The sequence below is a fragment of the Liolophura sinensis genome, chromosome 7 (genome assembly GCF_032854445.1).
Source record: "Liolophura sinensis isolate JHLJ2023 chromosome 7, CUHK_Ljap_v2, whole genome shotgun sequence".
Lineage (NCBI taxonomy): Eukaryota > Metazoa > Mollusca > Polyplacophora > Chitonida > Chitonidae > Liolophura > Liolophura sinensis.
This window is the reverse complement of record NC_088301.1, coordinates 7,088,679-7,116,606: the sequence shown is the minus strand read 5'-3', so window position 1 is coordinate 7,116,606 and position 27,928 is coordinate 7,088,679. Positions and strand designations below refer to the sequence as shown.

Below are 27,928 nucleotides of genomic sequence, written 5' to 3'. Positions count from 1 at the left end.
TTCACTTTCGACAGCGGCGTGCTTTACCCTTGCAATAATGACATCACAGCAGGCTTACATCGACTATTACACCAAAACAAGCCGGCGGAGGTGGGTTACCTGTGTTTCGGGGTGTGGCTGTCCAGCGCGGTCATGGTTTGCTGGGCGGTCTCAGCAAACTGCTACCACAACCCTTGTTAACCTCGCCGGCTGTGAAAGCACTGGGCAAAACGTCGTTACGAACCGGACTGCAAGTCGTGGGGGACGTGCTGAGTGGGGGCATGTCACCACAACAGGCTTTGAAACGACGCGGTTTGGCGACTGGAAAACCGCTGCTGGTCAAAGCTAGTCGCTACGCCCGACAGCGGTTACTGGGTGAGCCTATAAAACGGAAGACACCACGCGTCACGCCCACTCGTCACCGACACGTGGGACTTAAAAGACGTGCCGTCAAGCCCAGAAGAAGACACATCAAAGCTCGAGCCACATCGAATGCCCTGAATCCACCGGATATTTTCAGCTAAACACGCACACGCGCACATACACACTCTTCCCCACCCCGAGTGCTGCCCGTCCGTCAGCAGTGAGTTTGATTTGTGGACCTTACCCCCGACCGACACTAGCGTTCGAGAAGGCCGCTGGGATGCTTACAGCCCCATCGCCAGCCTGAGTGATGTGGGACCTGTAGAATTTGTCATCACCAACGCTGACGCAGACACTTACCTGGACTTGGCCAACACCGTGCTGTACGTGAAGGCAAAAATCCTCAACGGGGACGGGACGGCTGTGGCGGCTGACAAGAAGGTGGCTCCGACTAACCTGTGGATACAATCCATGTGGCGACAGGTCGACGTCTCCCTGAACGATAAACTCATCACGCCGTCCACCAACATGTACCCATACCGGGCTTACTTGGAGACATTGTTGTCTTACGGTAAAGAGGCTAAAAAGAGCCAGCTGTCTGCTGCCTTGTGGTATGCGGATACCCTAGGAAAGTTTGACACGATGACCGACACCAACGCCGGGTTTGTCGATCGGCTGACCTGCACGGCTGAAAGTCGGTCGGTTGACATGCTGGGTCGCCTGCATTGTGACATGTTCCTGCAACACCGACACCTGCTCAACAACGTCACTGTCCGCATCCGTCTCACCCCAGCTAAGGATTCGTTTGCTTTGATGTCCGATGAAGCCTCTCCCGGCTACAAGACCAGCTTGGAGGAGGTATTGATCTTTTCGCGTAAAGTGAAAATCACCAGCGGTGTGCAACTGGGGCATTTGAAAGCCTTGACCAAAGCTCCTGCCAAGTACCCGATCCGCCGCGTGCTGACCAAGTATTTCTCTGTACCCAGAGGTCACACCCTCATCAATGAACAAAACCTATTTCTGGGCAACTTACCGACACGTTTAGTGGTGGGGTGTGTGAGCAGCACGGCTTTTGACGGGGACTACACTAAAAACCCGTTTCGTTTCCGACACTACTACACAAACTTCGTCGCCTTGTACGTCGGCGGTCGTCAGATTCCAACCAAGCCCCTGACACCCGACTTTGAGAACGAGAATTTCATCCGCACGTACATGACCTCTTTACCCACACGGGGAAAGCGTTTCACGACGAGGAAAATAATATCAAGCGCACCACATTCGCCGAAGGCCACACGCTGTTTTGTTTCGACTTGACCCCTAGTCTCCACGATGACCACCAACTGAACCTGGTACAAAAAGGGGATTTGCGCCTGGAGATGCGGTTTGCCAAACCACTGCCGGAAACATTAACGTGGTGTGCTACGCTGAATTCAGCAATATCATAGAAATAGACCAAAGCCGAAACGTGCTCTGTGACTTCGCCAGTTGAACAGCCAAAAAAACAAACAAACAACAACATGGACACGGTACAATTGCGACGTGTGCTACAAACAGACGTGTTTACGCGGGCTGTGGTGGAAGCAGGGGATGGTGTCTACCCTCGGGATCATCTCCCCTCACTCCCCTCACGTCCCGCCCCTAGGATGCCTTGGACACCCCTGGGCCTGCATCATTAACACAGACACGTGCCTTCGCCCAGGACGACATTGGGTCGCCGTCTTCATAGACCGGTGGTCCAACCCACTCCATCTCCGGGGCGAATACTTTGATTCCTACGGACTCCCACCCCTCTACCCCGATATCACCGCTTGGCTTAACCGGGGAACACATCACTGGACGTGGAACGATCGGCGGCTGCAGAGTCTGGACACGACCGTGTGCGGTCAATATTGTGTGTATTACTTAACCCAGTGAGCTCGAGGTCGTCCCATGGATGCTATTGTACACACGTTGGACACAGCGTGCACGACCTACGATAATGACTTACGGGTGTTCGATTGGGTGGATCGCCAGTTTGGGATTCATCCCTCGTTTTTTTTCCACACGCATGGACTGTAAAACATACATCAAATAACATTCTTTCTTCCCAGTTCGATGTGTTATGCATTCCACGTCCTTGTTTTCCCTGTTTGACCTGTTACGCCATACAGTGTGGAATAAAATTAAAACAAGAGACTATGAGACTCACATACCGTGGTGGTTTGACTTCTTTCATTTTTTTATTATGAGGACTACCACAACAGCATGCAGGCCAGCTATAGCACACTGACACACTGACCCACTCACCGCCTGTTACATCGTCATACATTGTTGCGTCATACATTGTTACCAGGCCGTCTGCGGTATACCGGCAAGGCGCCGCTCGGCAACAATGTATGACGATGTAGCAGGCACGGCAAGTCGGGTCAGTGTGTCATGCTATTACGGCTGCCGGCCCGTCGCCCCCGCTAGGCTTTTTGAACTTTTTAACGTATGTACCACTGCGAATGATAAAACACATGAAAAAAAATTGTACAATTAAAAAAAAAAAAAAATGGGAAGACTGTGTCTGGTGTGGGGCTTCTTTCCTTTCTTTTTTTTTTAGTGCTTAGATTGAGAAAGTACTCTTTTGGGAAGAGTTGGTTGGCCCTGAAAAGGGCCGTCGGAAGAGTCACAAGAGCACAAGAGCACGGGAGCAGGGTGTGTAGAGTATCCATAGCACCGTTCTACAGATCTAAATAGGTGGTGCTCACCCCGTCGGGGAGCACTTTCCGCTTCCCGTAAAAGTATGTGAATGCGTCTTTGTGTTGGATATACGAGTATATCGTATTGCCCCGCATCCGCATCCCCCGATTCACACCACTCGCGCTTTGGTGATTGCACAACACAGAGAGGTCCACGGCCTTGTCCACACATCGTGCGCTCACACCTTTGCAGGAGAGTTTGTCTTTGGTGTTGGATTCCCCGCCGTAACAATAATAAGTCTTGGGACATAAACTGACGATGGCATCACCGGTCCACTCGACTTTGAAAAGCCCCGGTTTGCGCTTATCGTGGTCGTAATGGTCGCGACGGGGTAACCACGCATCCCGCTCGGTCTCGTACACGACTCGCAGCTCGGGATTGACGAGGGATTCCCAGTCTGGGTCAGACCAAGCCATGTAAGCAGAGTCTGTGTCCATCTCACAGTACTGCCAATCCGCATTGTCGAAAAAACGAGCCATGAAATCGTAATAAAATTCCAGCATGCGGAGTTTGGCATACTGATAGACCATACACCCTATTTGCAAGGGGAGACTGTAGCGAATGGTCTTCTTGCTACTCGTCACTTCAAAGGTGGTCTCGTCGATGGGGTCGACGGTTCGACACCGAACACTCTCCAGTAATTTTCGTGTTTTTGCCAGATCGCAGATTTTGACATCCACGTGTCGGTCTTGATTGGTGACGGTTTTTCCATCACCTGAATTCTCCAACAGCTTCATCGTCTCCGCGATCAGGGCTTTGGTGGGGTCGACATCTCCCTCCCGTCGAGCTTGGGTGACGGCGTCTGGGAAGGATTCGAACGCTCGCTCCGGTGTGTATTCCATCGCTTCGTAGACGTGCGTGACGACCAATCCCCAACCGAGATACCACTGGAGCAGAGGTGTGGCTAGAGGAATTTGCTTACCAAACATGCTCCCGATCAGCATACGCCTGGGTGTGGGCATGATGTCATTCACACCCGCGAACTCTGCCATGGTGGGGCCTATATCAGCCCGACTCACCTCGGTGTTTTTAAAGATGGGTGGGCATTCAGAAAAGTCCGCTTTGACGTGGTCCGGCACGTGGATGTCACATTCCACAAATCCAAACAACTGGCCTTGAATGACAGCCTCCATGAGCTGAGCTTGTGTCTTGGGTTGTCGCTGTGACGGGGGTAAACCGTACTGTTGAAGGAAGTCCCGTAAGACTGGGTTTGTCGCACGTTGGCGGTGGAACTCGCACTCCCATATCGTTACCAATGGATAGCCCTGGGAGCGAATGTATGCGTCGTTCGCATCCACCTCCCGCCGTAAGTCCTGGGGCTTAATCCCCGCCGCTCGTTGTAACACACCTTTCCCGGGCGAGGGTGATTCAGGCGACAGCCGTGATAGTGGAAATAACACCCGTGGAATTGAAACACAGTAGGCTCTCCGTCGATATAGGCGAACCCGTCTACGGGGAGTTGTCGGTCACCGATCCGCTTCTCGGTGTGATTGAGTCGGTGACGGATCGATACCCCCAGCTGCTGTGACTTCCAGTCCAGCCATTTTTCAGCCAGACGGGTGGTGGTGCCGGAGGGAACGAACTTCTCTCCCTCGTCCCGACGGCGCCAACGGACGCAGTGACCTGCCGGCATAGGTGAGGCCAGGCAGTACGGGTATAGCGCGTTGGCATCGAACCCCACGATGCGCTGACACAGCTTTCCTCCCCGTATACTGGTCACGCCTCGTTCGTGGTAGCGGTGAAAAATGATGCTCGGAAAGATCGAGCATAACGCCCCATGTCTTTGATATAGATGAAATGTCGCTGGTACAGGTTTAACCGCAGGGTAGGGGGAGAATAGCGCTCGGCACTGCGGTGAATGAGTTGTGCTGAGTACGACTTGTCCATGGGGATGAGCTGGTAGACTTGAATATTCACTTGAAACAGGCTTTCCACCGTGTCCAGCGCACTGAGCGGTACTCCGCGGAAATACCTCGGCTCCATCTCCATTTCCTCCAGATACCTGCGGTAATACACCTCAGCCTGGTGTTCGCAGTTATTGGGGTTGGCCTGGTCTAGATGGACGGCCAGACACCGAAACAAACACAAATAGTCCCTGTACGGACCGTTATTTCCACCCACCAACGTGTGTAGCCTCTTGTTTCCTTTCAGGTAAGAAGGTAACGTTACCCCACCTTTACCGATAGGCTGATGCGGGAGTTTGTGGACGAAAAACAACACGTTGGTGATGAGGTCGACGGTCCATTTCGTATTGGGGCGTTGTTTTTGGGCCCAGGTAAGCGGGTCTTGGGTGAGGAGATGCTGGGTGTGGAATCCTCGCAGGTCAGCCCGACTCGCCACGCGGTACGGTGCGTCGAGTACTCGGGTGTTGTTGGTGCTCGGGTAATAATACCGCACCTGCTCCGTCTCTTTGTGGCGGAGGATATATCCAGAACTGTAATTGATAGTGAAAGCGGTCGGCTGGTCTTCGTAAATCTCGTCTACATAGGCTGGGATAGCACCGAGATCACTCAGTCGGTAATTATAGCAGTCTTGAATTGGTTTGTGGCGATGGAAATGCGTCCTGATCGATCGCCAATGCCGCTGGTACAACTCCCGCACGTCACTGTCGCGGCTCGGCAAGACAGCCTCGTGAGGGTGTACTGGGTCGGGCTCGAACTGACTCGTTGGACTTTTTTTCTTTTGTTTTTTCTTTTCTTCTTCCAGCGAGGGATCCCCCGCTAAACTCACTTGAGCTTTACTCATTGGGGTGGTGGTAGATCAAACAGGTCTCTGTAACATAGAAGGGTGTAGACGTTATAACCAAACCCTAGACATACTCTATATACATACTATTGGCGATCGTCTCAAGGATGGTAAATGAGCGCCCGATTTAAATAACAACAAATCATAATTAATTTTCATGGGATATTGTAAATTAAGTGAAATAAAGTCATACAATGTGTTTAAATGAATTGTGACATGAGTTTGCTTTACACAAATATGAACTAAATGATAACTCCGCAAAACCCCTATACAGTTTTGGAACAAAAAAATAAAGAAAATGACTATATATTACTCTTTCCAGACACGTATTGTCGTTTGACCTTTAGAGTTATGCCCCTTATTTCCATTATTCCAACAAAAGTAGTCGCCCCTGCTAAGCGTATTCCATCAGGAGTTATCCCCCTTGTTTACATACATTTGACATCGCGCACATTCGTGGATTTCTACTACGAAATACATAAGGAAATATCCTCTAAGCTACTTAAGCTTTCTATCTAGCTTTACTGGAGTTACAAACTATTAAAAGACACAACTATCCTTAAATATATTGAACTAAAACTACTGTTATTTCCATAAGAAATCTAGCGATCTCAGCTGTGAATAGTCATTTTCAGCAATGAAATGCAGCTTGTCTTATTGCGTATTATATCCAGTAAAGAAGTTTTTTTATACTTTTCATATACTGTTTCAAACATGTAACATGCGATAGCTCTTACTGTCTTCAATTAACTTTCAAGAAGCAAAGCGGGTTCGGGGAGAAAGAAGACATCTAAGCCTACAATGACCACTTATTCATTTGACACTTATACACGTAGAAATCACGACCACCAGCCGATGTCGGTATACATAGCAGGCGAGCTGAACACAACCCCGGCTGACAACAATGTAGCGTCACGCGCGCAGCTCTGCCAGGCTGAGGATTCTGTATGAAACGGGCGGGAGAAAAACATAAAAGCCCGCTCGTTTTTTTTTACACTCATCATCCAATCAGTGGGCTGATAATTCCTTTTGTCGTGCTTTTGCCCAGGCCAGGGTTGTTAGTATATATAACATAACCGCGGGTTTGAGTTGATCAGACTGTTACGACATTTGCTCGACTTCAGTTTTACCGTTGCATCACTACGCTATGAATCATCAGTCCCGCAATTTTTTGGGGAGTGCCGGGGAGGAGCGATGGAACGAATGGGATGAAGAGCAGTCTTCTTCTTCTAACCAGGATGACGAAGAACCATGGACACCGTCACCCCCGGCCTCCCCAATCCTCATCCCGAATACGCCATCACCACCACCCCAGGAGAGTAACACCGTACCCAACGGAGAGGGAAGAAACCTCCGTCCCTGCCCCTGCCCACGGTGTGTGGCTAGGAGAGCCGGTAGGCGAGTGGGGATGGGGCGGGGGAATTACGTCAATAGACTCCGGGAGATCATCGCCACCACCACCACCACCTCCCCGGCCAACAACAACAACAACACTCCGGAAACGCCCCGCCTCACCCAAACGCTCATGGAGCGTTTTACAACACGGAGGGCTCCCGTGGGGCGGGGTATTGGCCGGGGACTCCCCCGGCAACTGAATCTGGATTCGGAGGGGAGTTCGAACCCGGGTCGGGTTAGATCACCATCACCCCCATCACCCCCATCACCTGTACCAACACCCCCACCACGATCACCTGGGTGGTTGACAGCACGCCGGGGTCGGGCCCGAGCACGTCTGGATTCGGAGAGGAGTTCGACCCGCCCTACAGCCCGGGTTCCACCCCAACCACGGGACACCCGCCGTGACCGCCGTGAGGATGAGAACCAGTTACCATCACCCCTAGCTCAGTCTTTGCCTTCCACCCCGGCTAGGGAAGTAGGGGCGGTTATAGCTCACCCCAACATGCCGCTTCACACAGCCGAACTCGGGAATGACAATTACCTAACTAGCGAGGAACGCAACACCCTAGTTAGAGATGTAGAAGAGCGGTTAAGAGCTCAACCGCCCCTACAATGGTTTCTCATCTCCGCGGCGGTTGGAGGGTTACCATTAACAACCACTCCACCGGAGTCAACACCAGCACCACCAGCAGCACCACCAGCAGCACCACCTGTCTCACCTGGGCCGGGCGCAGGTGAGGGGTTTGCGGCATCCCCACAGGGTAGGGGACAGGTATCCGACGGTTTTCCGACTTGTCGGATTTGTTATGATAGACCGTCGAGTGCATGCCTCCTACCCTGCGGGCATGCGGCGATCTGTCTCACCTGTGCCCGCAGACTGGACCCACAGCGGTGTCCGTTCTGTAATTTGTATATTTTACGTGTTGTTCGTTTATGTTATTAATTGTATATCTCGTTTTTTAATCGTTTTCGTGTGAATTTGTTTGAAAAAATTTGAAAAAAAAAACAAAAAAAAAACAGCTGGCTGTTTAAAAAAAAAAAATGACTGTTTAAAAAAAGAAAAAAAGAAACATGGCTGTTTAAAAAAAGAAAAAAAGAAAAAAAAGAAACAGCACTTTTCCAACGGCCCTTTTCAGGGCCACCCAACTCTTCCCGAAAGAGTACTTTCTCAATCTAAGCACTAAAAAAAAGAAAGAAAAGAAACCCCACACCAGACACAGTCTTCCCATTTTTTTTTTTTAATTGTACAATTGTACTTGTTCTGATATTTTTTTTTATCCCAAATCCTCAAAGTCTTCCTAACCTTCTACTCCACCTAATGCATACCTAAAACTTAGAGTTACTTATTAAAACTTAGAGTTACTTAAAACTTTGCCTAATTTATACCCAGCCTGAAACAAACAAACCACTGTTTTCTCTATTTTTCTATCTATATCTACATCCCATATACTGTTATACTGCACTCTAGTCTACTACACGCTATATCACGCTAGTCTATACACATACACCCCGCGGTGTGGAAAAAACCCACCAAATTTTCTTGTGTGTATGTATAATGTATTGGTGTTACTTATGTATTTTCAATGCAGGCTGGTTGGGAAGTAGGCAGGCAGGTCAGTCGGTGCAGCCGGTGCGGGGTAGGCTTGTCAGTATTAGACATATATACATATATTACATATATACATAGCAGGCGAGGTGAACACAACCCCGGCTGACAACAATGTAGCGTCACGCGCACAACTCTGCCAGGGACTGCCAGGCACTGCCAGGCGGGGGATTCTGGATGAAACGCGCGGGAAAATGTAGCCGAGATGGATATATGAAAACACGCCCGCCAATGATACATCACTTTTAGTGCTCTCACTTAGGCCCGCGCCCCGCGTTTCCCTCCAACTTTACAAGCCGGGGTTGTCTTATAAAAGGCCGATCACCTCGGTGGCACGTCACTCTACAGCGCTATATCTTTTCTAAGACTCAGGTTTTGATGTATAGACAGTGGATCCAAAACTGAAGTCGAGCAAACTCCGTATCAGTCTGATGTATACACTCGCCTTGTCTACACGGACAACAAACCAGGATTATAATGCTCTCCTGGTTTTGTTAGTACTTTGTGGGTTCTTTCATACAATCGACCCGTCTATAAGGTCGAATATTCCGGCCTAGAGGTACGCGCGTAAATGACCCAGAAAATAAATAACATTCTTGATGAGAATCAAAAGGTATATAACCGGCCCGTTAGTAGGTCACTCAGCCCGAGCAGGACACAATGACTCGATCGCCGTACATGTTTGTTTACATATGACGACGTCATAACAGACATCATAATACATTATAATGCATTGTCACCAGTCAAGGCAGGGGAAAGGGAGAAAGTGGGAGGCCTGTGAGGGAGGCTCGTGGGTTAGTAGCTCACTCAACCCGAGCAGGACACAATGACTCGGTCGCCGTACATGTTTGTACGTGTTTGTTTACATATGATGACGTCATAACATACAGCGTAATACATTGTCACCAGCCAAGGCAGGGAGAATGGGTGAAAGGGGAAAAAGGGGAAAAGGGTGAGGAATGCGTGGGAGGTTTGTGGTGGCTCGTGGGTTAGTAGGTCACTCAACCTGCTGCTTGGGGCTGAGAAAAATAAAATAAAATAATAAAAAAAAGAACTTACCGAGCCGTGTTTCCCACGTTGATGGGTCCGCCAATCCCACAACCGGTAGAAAGACTCCTCGCAGTCTTCGCAATGCCACACACGTTCTTTTTTGTTGTCATGTCGCTGTTGATGGCGGATCAAATTCGCCCGGCGAAAAAACGCCCGGTCACAGGTCGGACAGGTGAATCTTTTGTTTGTCTGGGGCTGGTGATGCGTCCGCTGGTGTCGGAGCCAGTTATCCTCCCGGGTAAAATGCTTGGCACACACCCGGCAAAAATACTTCTCCGTCGTCTTCTTTTCCTTATCGCCGTGTTGTGTTTTAGCATGCCGTCGCCAGTTATCACGTCGGGTGAATCCTCGATCGCACACCTCACAGGTAAATAGCTTCGCCGTCTTCGTCTCCTCCAACGTCTTCTTCTCCATATTAACCTCGAAATCCTCTTGATCCATCGTCGCTTGTTTACTCGGTCGCTCGCTCGCTCGCTCGGTTGGTGTCTTCAGGTGAAGTGATCTGCTACTGCTGCACCTGTCTTTTTGTACCTACCTACGCGGAAATTCACCACACGCTGATTGGTTCGTTTTTTCTTACGTAGCCTCTTCTCGCACACTGATTGGTCCGTTTTGCGGGCCCCCCATTGGGCAGTTTTGGGGCAAATCCGGCTCACCCATTGGTCCGTTTTGGCGCCCGGGAGCTCTTTTCGAGCTGTCCCACTCGACTTTACAAGCCGACGTTTTGCCTCTTTTTTTTCTCTCTTTTTGCCGTATACTGTTATACGGTTATACTGTACACTATATCACACTAGTCTATACACACATACGCCCCGCGGGCTGGCAGGTGTGACGTCACCACCACATCACCTCCTCCTCAAAACCTCCTCCTCAATAATGAACATAACCCACATTCTATACTACTATCGTATCGAGCGCATCGCCCTACCTTTCGCGGTATTATGTATGTAAGAACAGTAATATGGTTCAACACAGTATAGGACACTGTGTCATAATACCGGTATGTAATGTCAATGATCTTGACGGCATCCAGACGAATGATTCAGGGCTTGTAGGATGTAGTGTGTGACGGACAGGCGAATCCTAACTTTACACAATCATAGCAGGTACGACCTTTAAAGGAACTATACAGTGCATATATAACTATGCTGGTCTAGTTTTCTTCAGAGTATGGCGAGTTACATAGGCCAAACTTAATTCACCGTTTGCTTAACTGTTTAGCGTTTTACCAAAGACCTGTTGTTTTTTTTAAAGGATCTTAATGGTATATACTAGTTATCTCGTCCGCACGAGTTATGATACATCCTTCATTCAGGCAACATAATATCTTATCCGGGCGAGTCATGTAGTCAATGAAAGTTTTTGGCCTGACTGGTAAAGTAACGATATTCCAAATTCCAACCTCGACTATGTATAGCGAGTAAGAAAGGTGACTTTTGTGACCGACATTTTTCATGCGATAATTGATCGGAAAAGATGACTAAAATTTCTCATTGAGTCTCCTCACACAGGTTATGAATACGTTTCATTTATTTAATAAAGAACGTTTTTGCACTAAACGCCATTGTAGCGAAATGTTATACCTGCAAGTGACAGAGGAAGGCAAACCCGTAATCCCCCAGTTTCTCTACGATCACTTTTTCACCAGAAACCCCATGTATCGTTTACTGGGCTTTAATCTCAAGACAGACTAAAAAAGTATCGTGAATCATCTTTTTTCAACGACCTCACCACCCCTCTCAGTGGTTGCCATTGAGTCGTCCGGTGACATGGCTGGTGTCTGTTTCCGAACTGAAATATTACAGATTGATAATGCCCTGACAAACATCAAGAGACATCATTACAAACTACATCTGATAAAGAAACAATGTGGAACAGATTTGAGCGGGAATTTCTTGGAAATATTGGTACGTCAAGAGTTGACATTTTTGACTATAATATTGACGTATTCATTCCAAACACGCCGAGAAGAGAGTGTTTAAAAACACGCACTCTCCTTACGATGAGGCCGTAACCTTACATTCTACAAAACCTGAAATCATGAGGCTATAGGGGTATGCCGTAGAGAGAGTGAAAACACGGTGCTGAATGTGGCTAAAGTTAGACACACGGAATCAACTGTGTGACCGGCACATTTGTCAATCAAGTATTCTTCAAAGCTTTGACTGGTCTGGGCTTTGATTTCCTGATAAAAACTCATTTTGCATAATTTAAACATTAAGGTAAAGCCGTGTTTCCTGACAGCGATAAGTCTGAGATGGGCAAACAGTTTTAAAAACGTTGAGCGTGCATGTCCATCTTAGTAGTGGTAAGATTCCAAGCCTTTCTCCAGGAAGGCGTGGCTTATTCAGGAAAATTACCAAAACACATTACGGCAAAGCCGTACCACACACTGTGTTAAAAGCCGAACGGTTTGTACAACTCGCCTACGCGGCGATGCCCCCGTCTAGTGCGGACACATCATCTCTAAAAAGGACTTTTATTTCTCAGTTGGTATAGCCGAACACTCGCCGTAGTATAAACACATGCCGTATTTCGTACTATGAATGGTTCGATTTTCGATACTTGAGATTTACTGGTGAACTGCTTTCGAAGTGGCACAACGAGTGTTACATAACCTATGCTTCCAAGTTATGAGCTTATTTTTTTACCTATATGTTGCCGAACACGTTTCTGTGGTCATGTTCTCTGTATCTGTTGCCTTTTCTATGTAAAATCGAATAAAACAATAATTATTGGACATCATAGATGGCGCTGTAGGTCTCATGTAAACCCACTTGCCATAATCTTCGCTAGGTCATCATCCGACGCTATTCGCTTCTGGACATACATAAAAGGTATGACTACCGATACCAACAGATAATTGTGAGACATGATTAGCTATTGTTTAAGACAATCGTGAAGCTAGAAACCACGTGAAAAAATAAATTGTCCCCCCAAAATATTACACAGGACAATGCCTGTTGTCAAATCGATGTCAGCGGTAGTGTGTTCGTTGGATTTGTGTCATTTTCAGCTTTCCAGATAGCCCAGGTGTTTTTGTACAACATAACATGAAAAGCCGGTGACTGAAACTGATATATTTATCATACGAGTCATGCAGTATAAACACATGCCGTATTTCGTACAAAGAATTTCAGTGGGAATAACTCTGGGCCGCTTGTTGACACGACCATAGACGGGGAACAGCCTTTGACGCTGTATGGCTAATGGAGGCCCACCTGTTTAAACGGATTTATGTAAAAATAAATAAAATAATAATTATTGGGACATCACTGATAACACTGTATGGCTAATCTAAGCCCACTTGCCATAATGCTTGATAGGTCATCGCCGGTCGCTATTCGCTTCTGCACAAGCATGAAAAGGTATGACTGCCAATACCAACAGATAATTGTGTGATGTGATAAGCTTTTCTATAAGACAATCCGGAATTAGTGTTACATAACCGTATGCTTCCAAGTTATAAGCTTATTTTTTTAACTGCATGTTGCCTAACACGTTTCTGTGGTCATATTCTCTGGATTTGATGACTTCTATGTAAAATTCAATAAAACAATAATCACTGGACATCATAGATGGCGCTGTAGGGCGAATCCATGCCCACTTGCCATAATGCTTGCTAGGTTATCGCAGGCCGCTATTCGCTTCTGTACATACATGAAAATTTATAACTGCCGATACCAACAGATAATTGTGTGACGTGATAAGCTATTATATAAGACAAACCAGAATTAGTGTTACATAACCGTGTGCTTCCAAGTTTTAAGTTTTTTTTATTACCTGTATGTTTCCTAACACGTTTCTGTGGTCATTTTCTATGAATTTGGTACCTTTTCTATGTAAAATTGAATAAAATAATAATTATTGGACATCACAGATGTCACTGTACGGCTCATGTAAGCCCACTTGCCATAATCTTCGCTAATCACCCGACGCTATTCGCTTCTGCACATACATGAAAGGGTATGACTGCCGATACCAATAGATAATTATGTGAAATGATGAGCTATTCTATAAAAGACAATCCAGAAGCAGATACCTCATGAAGAAATTCGTCACGCACAAATATCACACTGGAATATGAATGCTGTCAAATCGATGTCAGCGATAGTGTATTCGTTGGATTTGTGTCATTTTCAGCTTTCTAGATATAGGGCCTAAGCGTCATATCCGACATTCGTATACCATTCGTAGTCCGCAAAAGGCGTTCCAAGCCGATAATCACAAGATCCATTTCCAAAACAACGTTTAACACTATGTAAGAAATTATACAAAATAGGAAATAAAGCCGGTAGCATACAAGAGAGAAGTGGTCTTCAGTTTTCAATGATGCCGGGCAGACAGTATCTCTGCCTCGATATTCCGTGCATGAATTCAAAGTTCAAATTCGTAGTCCATGAATGAGTTCCAGGTCAAATAACGATTAAACAAGGTATCTCAGTCGCGTTTTAATTGCAACTGTTCATATATGCATCATGCAGATGTAATGAACATGGCTGTCTTTCCGGCCCCTAGCCCCAAGTTAAGCGGTATTAGATACAGTTTGAAAATGACGAGCGTTAGAGGCCTTAACTGATCAGATTGTGATTCAAAAGTAACGGACGATTACGTATTTCCCGTTAACATGTAAAGATCTCATGCTACAAGAGGCGCCATCTATGATGTTACACATGACATGCAAGATAGACGGTTACACTGGGCAAACAGCGCCATCTATGTTGTTAAATACCATGTACGTGATAAATATGTACATAGGGATAACAGCGCCGTCTATGTGGTTGATCACAATGCAGATAGCCAGAGATTCTGAACGCTCTGTCCATACCTGCCAACGAGAGTGTTATACTCATTGTAAAATTTGAGAAACTTAGAATGAAGGCGTTTGATGGAGTATCCTTGACACACTAGTCTTTGAACTAGCAACTTGTGATGCAGATTAAAGTCATCACAATTAACGCAAGATCTGACAAATGCTACAAGGCGAGATATGTATACGCCATATGCAGGACCCTTTGGTTTATTGCTATCTAAATAAGGATAATTTATAATATCAAAGTTGAAATTATTCCTTTTGTCGTAAAGGCGGCGTGAAAGGAGACCTTGTTCGTCTTTGTACAGATATAGATCCAAATAAGATGTACCATCACGACTATTTGTTGTCTCCTTTAAATCCAATGAAGGCGGATAGATTTCCTTCACCGCTTCAGCAATATGGGGATTATTTAACGCCAGTAGATCATCAATATACCGCTTGGTAAATGAAAAGGATCGAGCTTTAAAGATATTACATTTAAGTAATTTCTGCAAATAGTCGTATTCATATGAAAACAGGTATAGATCTGCCAAAAGAGGCGCACAATTGGTACCCATTAGAATACCTATGCACTGTTGGTAAATGGTATCCCCGAATTTTACACAGATGTTATTAATGAGAAATTCAATAGTTCAATAAATAATGTAACAGCCCGTGAGTGGTAACCTTTATAAAGAGTAGAACTAAAAGAAACCGTATTGCTTCTGACGTTACTGTACCGGTGACCTGTTGTAGTAAATACCGAGACAATTAACGACGATGTTGTAGCAGGATTTAAGGAGGTAGGATTTAAGAAATAAATTTAACGTAGGGAAGTTTCATATATTCATGTTTTAATGAATTTTTACGGAAGTTTTGTTAAGATCGTTATCTGAGGCCATACTTGTTAATTTACCAAGTCAATATTTGCCAGTATAACGTTTATTTATTCTCATAGGAAGTTTTAAACATACGTTTATCTGTTTCATGGACGAGTGATTTGTTGTTGTTGTGTCGGCGTTCCGACATATTTGGGATAATTATAAGTATTTTTCAGCAATGTAGTGATGATAATGTAGAAATTACGAAATTCTATGTCACTGTCTTATCTGGAAAGTATTTACCTTCTATTTTCGTTCTTCTTTCACACAGAAAATATGACATTTATTTTCCTCAGTTTAACCTCGAAAGCAAAAGTTTGTGTTGCCGTCATTTTTGTACATTTATTGTCATTAGGGTGTTCATGGAACCCGCACTTGAAGGCTTTTAGAAATCGGACCAGGATTTTGACAATGCATGTCGTAATTTATGTGTGAAACAAGAAGGAACGCCGATACAACAACAACAACATCACTCGTTCATGAAACAGATAAACATAAGATTTCCTACGAGAATAAATAATATTGGCAAATACTGACGTCGTAAATTAACTAGTATGGCCTCAGATAACGATCGTAACAAAACTTCCGTGAAAATTCATTAAAACGTGAATATATGAAACTTCTCTAGGTTAAATTTATTTTTTAAATCCTACTTCCTTAAATCCCGATACATTATTAAGAGTGGGAAAATTCTTGTACCGTGAATTGGAAAACAGTCCCAGTATCGGAAAAATGATTTGTGACCCAGTTTAAGAATTCAGAGACAGTTGACACTTGGTGGAAATCAGTCCCAGGAAGCCGGGAATACAGTGTCAAAAATCTAGGAATTTTCCCAGTCCCAAAATTCTGGGACTCTTCAGTCTCACGATACCTGGGAATCCAGCTCCAGTCTCAAACAAGTGGAACTTGTCTGAGATATCAAAAAATGGGCCACAGAGACTATATACCAGAATAAATCACCTGAACTTTAGTACTATCATTTGAGACGAGTCTCATGAGACTTTTCCCAGTCCCAAAATTCTGGGGCTCTCCAGTCTCACGAAACCGGAGAATCCAGCTCCAGTGTTATGCAAGTAGAAATTGTCTGAGATATCAAAAGTGGACCACAGTGGCCTATATACCAGAATATATCAACTGAACTTTGGTACCATAATTTGGGACAAGAGTCTCATGAGACTTTCTGTCCCATATGACACTCAACTGAGACTGTCCCATATGACACTCAACTGTTTGGTACTAGTGTCAACTACTAGTTCCTCCCTTGTCATAATAAATATTCATCATCTGATTCACTGAAAATCTGTTGTTGGAGAACTTTAGTTTTGTATAAGAATTTCAAATCTCATACACAAGTCATACTGGATAACAGCCCGAGTTAAGGAAATGTTATGAAATCGGATCCAAATAGTAGCGGCGTCTCCCAGTTCAGGGGAAAGAATCCTGATTGGTTTATTCATTTAACAACCTTCGCTCGGCACGTTAAATATCAAACAGGATTAAAGTGATTGAATGGAGTCGCACTCATAGGTACCTGCATACTTGAGAGGACCCCATAAGAAACAAAAGCACATAAGACAAATACAACAACTGAACCGCTACAATATTCTTTGAATAAGATCTTTGTGGGGAATTGTAGTATAGAGAGTAGAGAAGTCCCATGTGGATACGTCTTTGTACGGTATATGCATATGAGCATCAAGTTCTTCTGTAAGACCTTTGAAGTTAAGAATCTGCATGCAGCTGACACCTGAATTTTTTATGGCACATCAATACTTATTCCAAAATGACTTTACATCTTGTAACGCTCTCGTAAGTAGGGTTGACCAGAGTTTGGTGGTGCAACTTCTTGAACCCGCAATAAATCGAGCTTTGTATGGGGATTTATGCATTTTAGGAATCTAGTAAAGTTGTGCTATTTCTATACAACGGGTAGGTATATTTATGCGCCTTTCTTTAAGAAAGGTTTTGTGTTTATTGAATAGTTCCTCCAGAGTACATGTAGTAGCAGAGTACATGGATGTTGTTGTAGATGTACATAGCTCTTGAACAAGAATTTGATAATAATAATTCTTATAAATGAAGATTACCTTATTGGGAGCCTTATCTGCTACATTGATGACAAATTTACTATGAAGGTCAGCGAGTGTTTCTTGTACAGTGGGATCCTTCAAAACCTGTTTAACTTTAGGTAGAGTATCAATGTCTATACGGTGAATAGCTAAACTAACCTTCTTTTTGACAATCTCAAGCCAATTGTTAAGTACCAAAGAATCCACTTTCTCCCGTTTTGACCTTTTTTTTAACATGCTCCTCAAGCCCCAAGATGATATTTTTTATGTTTGATCGAATGTTGACGTTTCTCTTTTCCCTATACTTAAAATCTGTCACAAAGAGATTCAGTGAGTGAAATTATAAATTTGGCGTTTTCCAAGCCCTGAAAAGGGATGATGCACGCCACACTTAACAGCAAGAGTAAATCTATACTACGTTACTAGAGGTAGCACTCAAATAAACGGGATGAGGGTTGGGGCGACCCAAAATCGCCTTGAATTAACAATGAACTTCGCCACTTCATTGAAAACTTTAACTCTGTTTCGTGGAGGGCATAGAACTGCCTGTAATGTGTGCTGAAAAATACCATAATGTGATAGCTTTGCAAACATTTGAGTTCTGATTACATTATATCTGGTATATCTTAAAAGAAAATATACTTCGGACCCATCCACATCACAAAAATCACACCAGCCAGTTGGGTGACAGTTTATCTTGAAAAGGCGTAGGTTAAGCGGTAAGACACCAGACATTAATCTGAAAAATAAGACATCGTGTTGTCTTGGAGATAGGTTTACATAACTACTGGAAATAGAAGGCTGAAACTGAAAATAAAAACGACCATTATTCGTTATATCCTACTCATTCTGCCAAAGCGAGTAGAAGTGTGAATTAACTTCGTTGAACATCTCTCGACATGATAACTTGTAAGGGACAGATATAATATTCAGCAATAGCGCTTGCTTTGCAGCCTTGTCCGCTGAGGGGTACCATTCTTCGTACTAATAGGGTCTGAAAATTCTTTACCTACACGAACAGATATTTGTCTATTAGACAAAAAGTTTCTCACCCATGCCAATATCTTTCCCCCCCCCCCCAAACCCATCTCTGCCATTTTCCTCAGCACCCCTCTTCTCCACACCATATCGTACGCCTTCTCGACATCTAAGAAAACTGCTAAAACATATTCCTTATTTAACAAACCATTCGTAATATCAGATTCTAGCCTAACAACATGTTCTGTTGTCCGTCGGTTACGTCTAAAACCCACTCTGTAATGGGGAAAGAAGACCTTTACTTTCAAGATGCCACGTTAGGCGAGCGTTGACTATTCCCTCCATCAATTTACATAAATTACTGGTGAGTGAGATGGGCCTATACGATAACGGATTAGAAGGAGACTTTCCGGGCTTGGGAACAGGCACCACAATCGCTTTACCGCATGCCAAAGGCATCGTCATGGAATTCCAAACACAGTTAAAAAGAAGTAACAATATATTTAAGAACGAATCTGGCATATTACGCAACATACAATTATGGACACCATCTTCTCCTGGCGTACTGTTTTCCCTTCTACATATAGCCTGCTTGACTTTTGCCAAAGAAAAATCATTGTTTATTACCATATCGTCAAACATAATATTAGGAAAATCACACTCCTTCTCTGCGTCATCTTTGTAACGTTTAAATTCAGGGTCATAATTGTCAGAGCTATTGACAAAAGCAAAACGTTTACACAAAATATTAGCCTTATCTATATCACTTACATACATTACATGTTCTTCACTTAGAGTGGGTACAGATGAGTTAGAGTGGTTTCCCGTAACTGCGTTAACCTTTTGCCAAACCGATTTAATAGATGTCTTAGAATTTATGGTAGAGCAAAACGTACGCCAATATGACTTCTGGGTTCTCTTGATTATTTTTTGAGCTTGCGCCTTCTTGTTCTTGTAGTCTATTATATCAAGATGGAGTAGCGTACGTTTTGCTCTGTTTTTAGCTTTCTTGCGAGCGTTGATGGCTTCCTCACATTCTTCATTCCACCAGGGTACAGGAGGTTTTGGACAAGATCTTCCTGATGAATTCGGCATACTGCTTTCGGCTGCTTTGGAGATATAACCGAAAACTGCATCATTAAACTCATTCAAATTTTCACTAACTGCATCAGTTTCCGAAACTTTACTTAATGAATGCTTAAAAGAACTCCAGTCTGGATCTTCAGTTTTCGATCTTGATAGCCTACCAGTGGAGTTGTTACATAACGGCTTACCAATGCGAACATGCACTCACAAAGAGATTCCTTAAATCATGATTCTTAATAATATTAACACCTAGATAGCCTAGGTGTTTTGCAGAACTCATGTGATGTTTTTTGTACAACATAACGCTAGACATGAAGGCCGTCGACTGAAACTGACATATTTATCATACGAGTCATGCAGTATAAACACATGCCGTATTTCGTACAGAGAATTCATTGGGAATAACTCTGGGCCGCTTGTTGACACGGCTATAGACGGGGAACAGCCTTTGACGCTGTATGGCTAATGGAAGCCCACCCGTTTAAACGGATTTATGTAAAAATAAATAAAATAATAATTATTGGGACATCACTGATAGCGCTGTATGGCTAATCTAAGCCCACTTGCCATAATGCTCGTTAGGTCATCGCCGGTCGCTATTCGCTTCTGAACATGCAAGGTATGACTGCCAATACCAACAGATAATTGTGTGATGTGATAAGCTTTTTTATAAGACAATCGGGAAATAATATATAACCGTATGCTTCCAAGTTATAAGCTGATTTTTTTACCTGTATGTTGCCTAACACGTTACTGTGGTCATATTCTCTGGATTTAGTGACTAAAACAATAATTATTGGACATCATAGATGGCGCTGTAGGGCGAATCTAAACCCACTTACCATAATGCTTGCTAGGTTATCGCAGGCCGCTATTCGCTTCTGTACATACATGAAAAGGTATAACTGCCGATACCAACAGATAATTGTGTGACGTGATAAGCTGTTATATAAGACAATCCAGAATTAGTGTTACATAACCGTGTGCCTCCAAGTTATAAGCTTATTTTTTTAACTGTATGTTGCCGAACACGTTTCTATGGTCATTATCTATGGATTTGGTGCCTTTTGTTTGTAAAATTGAATAAAACAATAATTATTGGACATCATAGATGGCGCTGTAGGGCTCATGTAAGCCCACTTGCCATAATCTTCGCTTGGTAATCACCCGACGCTATTCACTTCTGCACATACATGAAAAGGTGTGACTACCGATACCAACAGAAAACTGTGTGACATGATTATCTATTTTATAAGACAATCGTGAAGCTAGAAACCACGTGAGAAAATAAATTGTCCCCCCCCCCCCAAATATCACACAGGACAATGCCTGTTGTCAAATCGATGTCAGCGGCAGTGTATTCGTTGGATTTGTGTCATTTTCAGCTTTCCAGATAGCCTAAGTGTGTTTTGTAGAACTCGTGATTATTTTGTACATCATAACGCTAGACATGAAGGCCGTCGACTGAAACTGACATATTTATCATACAATCATGCAGTATAAATACATGCCGTATTCTGTACAGAGAATTTCAGGGGGAATAACTCTGTTGACACGGCCATAGACGGGGAACAGCCTTTTACGCCGTACGGCTAATGGAAGCCCACCTTTTTAAACGGATTTAATGTAAAATTGAATCGAATATAATTATTGGGACATCACTGGTAGCGCTTTAGGGCTAATATAAGCCCCCTTGCATAATGCTCGCTAGGTTATCACGCGCCGATATTCGCTTCTGCACATGCATCAAAAGGTATGATTGACAATACCAACAGATAATTGTGTGATGTGATAAGCTATACTATTAGACAATCCAGAAGCTAGAGACCGCGTGATTTCCTGGTTTGCAAACAGGCTGGATGAAGAAATTCGTCTCGCAAAAAAAAATTACACAGGGACAATGTCTGTTGTCAAATCGATGTCAGCGATAGTGTATTCGTTGGATTTGTGTCATTTTCAGCTGTCCAGTTTCGTACAATGAATGGTTCAATTTTCGATACTTGAGATTTACTTGTGAACTGCTTGCACAGTGGCACAGCGAATGTTACGTAACCGTGTGCTTCCAAGTTATAAGCTTTTTTTTACCTATATGTTGCCTAACACGTTTCTGGGGTCATATTCTCTGGATTTGGCGCCTTTTTATGTAAAACTGAATAAAATAATAATTATTAGGCATCATAGATGGCGCTGTGAGGCTCCTCTAAGCTCACATGTTTAAAGATAACCTAGATGTTTTTGCAGAACTCAATTGATGTTTTTTTGTACAATATAACGCTACAACCTGAAGACCGTCGACTAAAAATGACGTATTTATTATACGATATAGTATAAAGCCATGCCGTATTCGTACATCAGAATCAGCAATACCAATTGGTATTGGTATTCCAGGGGGAATAACTCTGATCCGCTTATTGACACGGCTATAGACGGGGACCATCCTTTTCCGCTGTAAGGTTCATCTAAGCCCACATGTTTAACCGGAGTGTGACTCTACTACAGTTATATTCTACTTTACTATAGTTATACATACAACAATCAAATAAATAAATAAATATACGGTACTATAATTATACTCTACTATTGCTATACTGTACTATACTTTACTCTACTATTCTCTACCATACTATATTATACTATACTATACTATACTATGTGAAATATTCTTCAGTACGGCGTAAAACAACAATCAAATAAATAAATATACTATACTATAGTTATTACTTATTCTACTTATACGATACATTTCGATACTATAGCTATACTATGCGATACTATAGCTATATTTTATGATACTATAGCTTATACTCGGCGATACTATAGCTATACTGGACTATAAATATTCGGCAAGCTACCCCCCCCCCCCCCCGGACGCCGACTGACACACTGCGAGGGGGGTGTCGCGTCATTACACGCCTCAGACCTGTTACACACATTCACCGTGCTATGCGACCGTACTATTACCCTACTGTAGTTTTTACTATAGTACGGGGCCTCCGTGGCTCCAGTCGGTTAGCGCGCTAGCGCAGCGGTAATGACCCAGGAGCCTCTCACCAATGCGGTCGCTGTGAGTTCAAGTCCAGCTCATGCTGGCTTCCTCTCCGGCCGTAAGTGGGAAGGTCTGCCAAGCAACCTGTGGATGGTTCGTGGGTTTCCCCCGGGCTCTGCCCGATTTCCACCCACCATAATGCTGGTCCGCCGTCGTATAAGTGAAATATTCTTGAGTACGGCGTAAAACACCAATCAAAAAAAAAAAAAAATTACTATAGTACAGCTATACAATGTTATAGTTATAGTCTACGATACTCTGCGATATTATAGTTTATACTATTCGACACGCTTCTGTGTTTACAGACCCGCTTTTCCCACCACAAAACCGCAAACACTGCAAACGAGAACTAAGCCAGCTCGTCGAATGCAGCAAGTCTAGAGACGGAGGAGTCGATCAAGGGAAATTGGAAGATCTCCGCGAGTCAGTTCCAACCCGACCCGACCTAGCAGTGAGAGTGATCTACGGGAACTGTATCGGGGAGCATTGGGCGCTCGATTCGGAGTCATTTTTACCGCGGCAAGCCGGTGCAGGACCGCTACAATTACCGGTTCAGCGATCTCGGAGCCCATCCCCTCCTATCAGATCGCGCTGTATGAGGACCAAACCACCGCCTTCACCGTCAACTACAGCTTTGGTTATATTCTTCGGCACAAGGAGACGGGACAGTTAAGTACTTTGACCTCAGCACCAACAATGCCGGGTACTCGACGCACCATACCACGTGGCGAAGTGGGCTGACCTGCGTGAACTCCTCACCGATCATCTCCCCTGCCAAAATCCACTCACCTGGGCACGAAGACAACGTCCCAACACAAAATGGATCGTGGATCTCTTGACGAACGTATTGTCTTTGTGCACAAACTACTCCATCAACCCCATCGGCGAGGGTGGGGTACCGTTAACGGCGAAAAAGGGGCTGCACAAGCTAGTGGCAGGAACTGACTGTCCATCTGGACAAAGCCAGCCCCTAAAAGTGCAAAATGCAGGCTCGGGGTTACCACCGCATGTATATGGGGGCGGTACAGATGGAGCCGAGGCATTTCCGCGGTGTACCCTCAGAGCGCTGGACACGCTGGAGGGGCCCTATTTAACGTAAACATTCAAGTGTACCGGCTCGTCCTATGGACAACTTTTACTCGGCTCAACTCGTCCATCGCAGTGCACAGCGCTATGCTTCCACTATGCGGCGAACCGTCACAATCAGCATTTCAGCTACATCAAGGACATGGGGCGGGTACGCCCAGTCTTTCACCTGTCAAGTGTGTTCTAAGAGCTTTAAAAAGCTATGGGAATTAGGACACACGGTTAAACGTGCACCGACGCCCTTCGCCGAAAGTACCCGGGGGTGTATTCCACAATCAACCCCACTATTTTCGAAGTGTTGGCAGACATGAGTATTTACCTCCGGGAAGGTGACGATGGAATATTCCCTTACCGAGCTTCTTACGACTTTGAATCTTTCCTTGCCTCTGTGGACGAAGCGATGACCGATTCAACGGAATGAATGTCCGAAAGCATCCCCATGAGTGTAAGCGAAAACTTCAACTTGCCCGACTACTACCAGCCGTGTGCTTCATCTCTACCGGCGATCCCCACGCGCTCTTCGAGCGGATGATGGCTTACCTCAATACCATCAGCGAGACCATTTGCGCCTATCTCACCGGGCGCTATGCCTACATCCTGGACGAGTTAGACGAACACATCGATCCCAACGACACCAAGCCGTCTTACTTGGCGGGTGCGGGATAAATTTATCGCCTGTATCAACCAGCTCCCCGTCCTAGGCTTCAACTCGGCAACTATGCCCTGAACTTGATCAAGCAACAGCTTTACCCCCACCTGGTCAAGGCCAGTGATTTGGAGTGTGTTATCAAGCGTAACAATAACCCCATGACCCTCAGCATGCCAGCAGCTGAAATTTCTGGACATTCGAAATAGCATGGCCCCTAATTAGTTAGGACAAGTGGGTGAAAGCTTACGACTGCCGCCTCACGAGAGGGAAATTTTATTACACGTATATAGACACCCTCTCCTGGCAGGAGGGAACGGCGCTTCCATCCCGCCACGCTTTCGATAACGATCTGACCCACCAGCCGTGCACGGAGGCCAAGTACAAGACCCTGACCCCGATCCTTCCAAGGCTCTTATCAGGGAAACAAGGAAGTTGTTAGGAAATTCCGGCTATGGCAAAACTGTGGCAAACCAAGACCGGCATGTGGATGTGAAAATCTGTGGCCTGACGAAGACGCGCAAGTTAACTGGAGAGTGTACGGTGCCGTACCGTTGACCCAATCGATGATGACACCTTCGAAGTGGTGAGCAGCAAGAGGACCATTCGTTACAACCTACCACTGCAAATAGGATGTATGGTGTAAGAGTACGCCAAACTCCGTATGTTGGAGTTTTACTATGATTTCATGACTCGTTTTTTTTTAAGAAGTCGGTCTGGCAGTGCTGCGAGATGGACACGGACTCCGCATCAATGGCTTGGTCTGACCCGGACTGGGAATCCTAGGTTAAACCTGAGCTGCGGGAGGTATACGTGGAGGAGCGGGACAAATGATTGCCTCGACGCGACCACTACGACTTTGATAAACGTAGGCTGGGGCTCTTCAAAGTCCAGTGGACTGGTGACGCTATCGTCAGTTTGTGTTCGAAGGCATACTATTACCACGGCAGGGATACGCTTGAACAGTAAAAACAAGGTCTCCTGCAAAGGCGTTAGCGCTCGGGGAGTGCCTCTCCGTACTCTCGTAAAACGTCCCGAGCAACCGTTCCCCGTTCAAGCTCTCCAGTGTGCACATAACAGGCTGACGAGGATGGGTGCGGACGATGCGGAACATTTCCGTGCTCCAAATAGGGAGCTACGATTTTTCGAATTTTCCTTTCACTTTACTTATACGCACGAGATCGCTGCCTCGATAACGGTAAACCGCTCGTTTGGATGTGGATGAACCGTACAAGGCTTGTCGCACTTCTTTCTGGTTCTGGGTGGTGACTTCCCTGGGGGCCCGCTGTATAGTCCGGTGATACGCTCGATTGTAGCCGACCAGCGCCGGTAGGGCGTCCAGGTACCGCCGAGTGTTGTGAGCGGTGAAATATCTGTACATGCGTATTAAACCGGTTAAACCGTTCTACCACAGACGCTGTCCCTTAGAAATGCCTGGAACGGTCTGTTCACAAGCTCTTTGCACTCGTCCGTGTGCAGGTACAACGGTCGATGTCCCGTCTTGAAAATGCGTTGAAACGCCTCGATCAGACGAACACCGGTTTTGATGCGCAGTAGAACCACCCAAGCGTATTTGGAGTGGACATCGATGCAGGTAAGTAGGTAACGGTTATCGTCGTTCTCTTTGGAAAACGCTGCTATGTCGACTAGGTCCGCCTGCCACTGACTGTCTATACCCCTAACCACAACTCGGTTGCGAGGGTAGCGCCGTCGAGCGGGACGGTGCAGCGTGTACGTGTCCTGCTAAGCCAGGCAAGCCGTCACGCGGGCCGACTCACTTCGAGTCCATGTTACCGGGCTGCCTTGAGCAAGGGCTGAACGCCGCTGTAAGCCGCTGGACTGTCGGGGTCGTAGTAGAATGCATGGAGAGCGGTGTCGACCGGGTGTGAGTGTCTGCCCGCGAGCGTTCTCTGAGCCCGCTTCTGTCTCCGCCGTCGCCGCGGCGGCGGCTGCTTTTGCTGCTGCTGCTGGCGAGGTGGCTGGCCGCCGGTGCAAGGCATAGTCCGGTGTCGTCCCTGTGTCCGTGTATAGTAATTGAACCTATCTCAGATAGCGGATATATATATTATCCAGTGAACATGCATTTATCAACAAAAATCAGGAGCCAAGACCGATCATGTGATCACCCATGGGTCAGGTCTTGCCCCAAGGAGCTGCGCTCAAGGAGCTGCTCTTGCGCGTGATGTGAATGGAGTTCACCCATTGGTCAGTTTTGGAGCAAACGAATCGGAGCTGACCCATTGGTCAGTTTTGGCGCGAAGCCATGGGTCCGTTTTGGCGCGACATGGAGCTGAAGGAGTTGCACTCATTGGCCCCTTGGTGCGCCTTGCGTGACGTGTGACGTCAGGCTCATGCACTGACGTCATGTGCATGCATGAGCGTGGACTCAACGACACATTTCCACCTCCCACTCCACCTTCCCAATCGGACACGTTTGCAACATTCTATACTGCTCTTACCCTTCCGTATTTCACTTCACTTCGCGCATTTTGAAACCATGGGTCTGACTGGTACTACGGTTTAACTATTCATGTATAGAAGTCATCGATTTGACATGGAAGCACATAGTGTTTCAGAAAGCATCAGGCTAGTATACAGTTGCACATGCCATGTAGGCCTTAGTGAGCCTATTGCAAGAATAACGAGCTTGAAAATTATTACGCTGAATAAATAATGAAAAAAAAATGACATGATATTTTTTTCGTTGTACGACCTTATTATTTTTCCGCGTGAGTAATTCAGTTACTTTTTATTAGTAACCCGGTTTTCACTGATCTTCAAAACGAACAATATTCGTGATAACTGGCTTAAATGTAAACCACGTGATTGTATTAATATACGAAATGTATATTTCGGCAATGGCAAATAATGTTGTCACATTGCATGAACTTGGGTTCACCATGGCATGGGTAATTTGTTTACAAACGTTTCCGTGGAGTTATGTTGAAAGATTACCGTTTGCTTTCGGCGCACCGCATATGTATAACAGTTCACGTTATTGCATGGCCCAAACCAAGGGTAGTTTGCTAACGTTTCCGTGGAGTTACTTTGTTACATTTGTTGTCCGTGCACTACATGTAACGGCACATCAGTCTACATGACCTGCCACTTGTGTGGGCCATTCGATCTTCTGTGTTTAATAGTGATATTTGCCAAGGATGGATTTTAAGTTCTTTCTCGGAATGACCTGCGTACCGGTAAGCCTATACTACAGGTACTTAGACCTTACATAGAGCCAAATGGGCCTACATACTTACTGGGACGTTCAAAGAGCGAATTACTCGATTTGGCAACATAAAACTCGTCGGCAATACTCGGGACAGTTCAATATACTTGAGTATAAGAAAAAATATTCTGTTAGTACGGTAGCCTGTAAATAAACCTAGATAAGGCCTATACATGTGTAGCATACATGGCGGATAAATGTTTCAGATGTTCCAATAGAACACGGCTTGTGACAGTCGAATAACTTAATT

The 27,928-nt window shown here is 45.2% G+C and overlaps 2 protein-coding genes across 2 annotated transcripts; both read left to right on the top strand.

Annotated features, from left to right (window-relative positions):
- The first annotated feature begins 260 nt into the window (after positions 1 to 260).
- Positions 261 to 1,656, top strand: LOC135469943 (uncharacterized protein F54H12.2-like). Its single transcript, XM_064748599.1, has 2 exons — positions 261 to 354; positions 500 to 1,656. Exons 1-2 carry the CDS (start codon positions 261 to 263, stop codon positions 1,654 to 1,656), a joined length of 1,251 nt encoding a protein of 416 aa, XP_064604669.1.
- A 5,302-nt stretch (positions 1,657 to 6,958) lies between these two features.
- On the top strand, positions 6,959 to 23,393 carry LOC135469938 (uncharacterized). Its single transcript, XM_064748587.1, has 2 exons — positions 6,959 to 7,943; positions 23,026 to 23,393. The coding sequence occupies exons 1-2, from the start codon at positions 6,959 to 6,961 to the stop codon at positions 23,391 to 23,393; spliced, it is 1,353 nt and encodes a 450-aa protein (XP_064604657.1).
- The last annotated feature ends 4,535 nt before the right edge of the window (positions 23,394 to 27,928 follow it).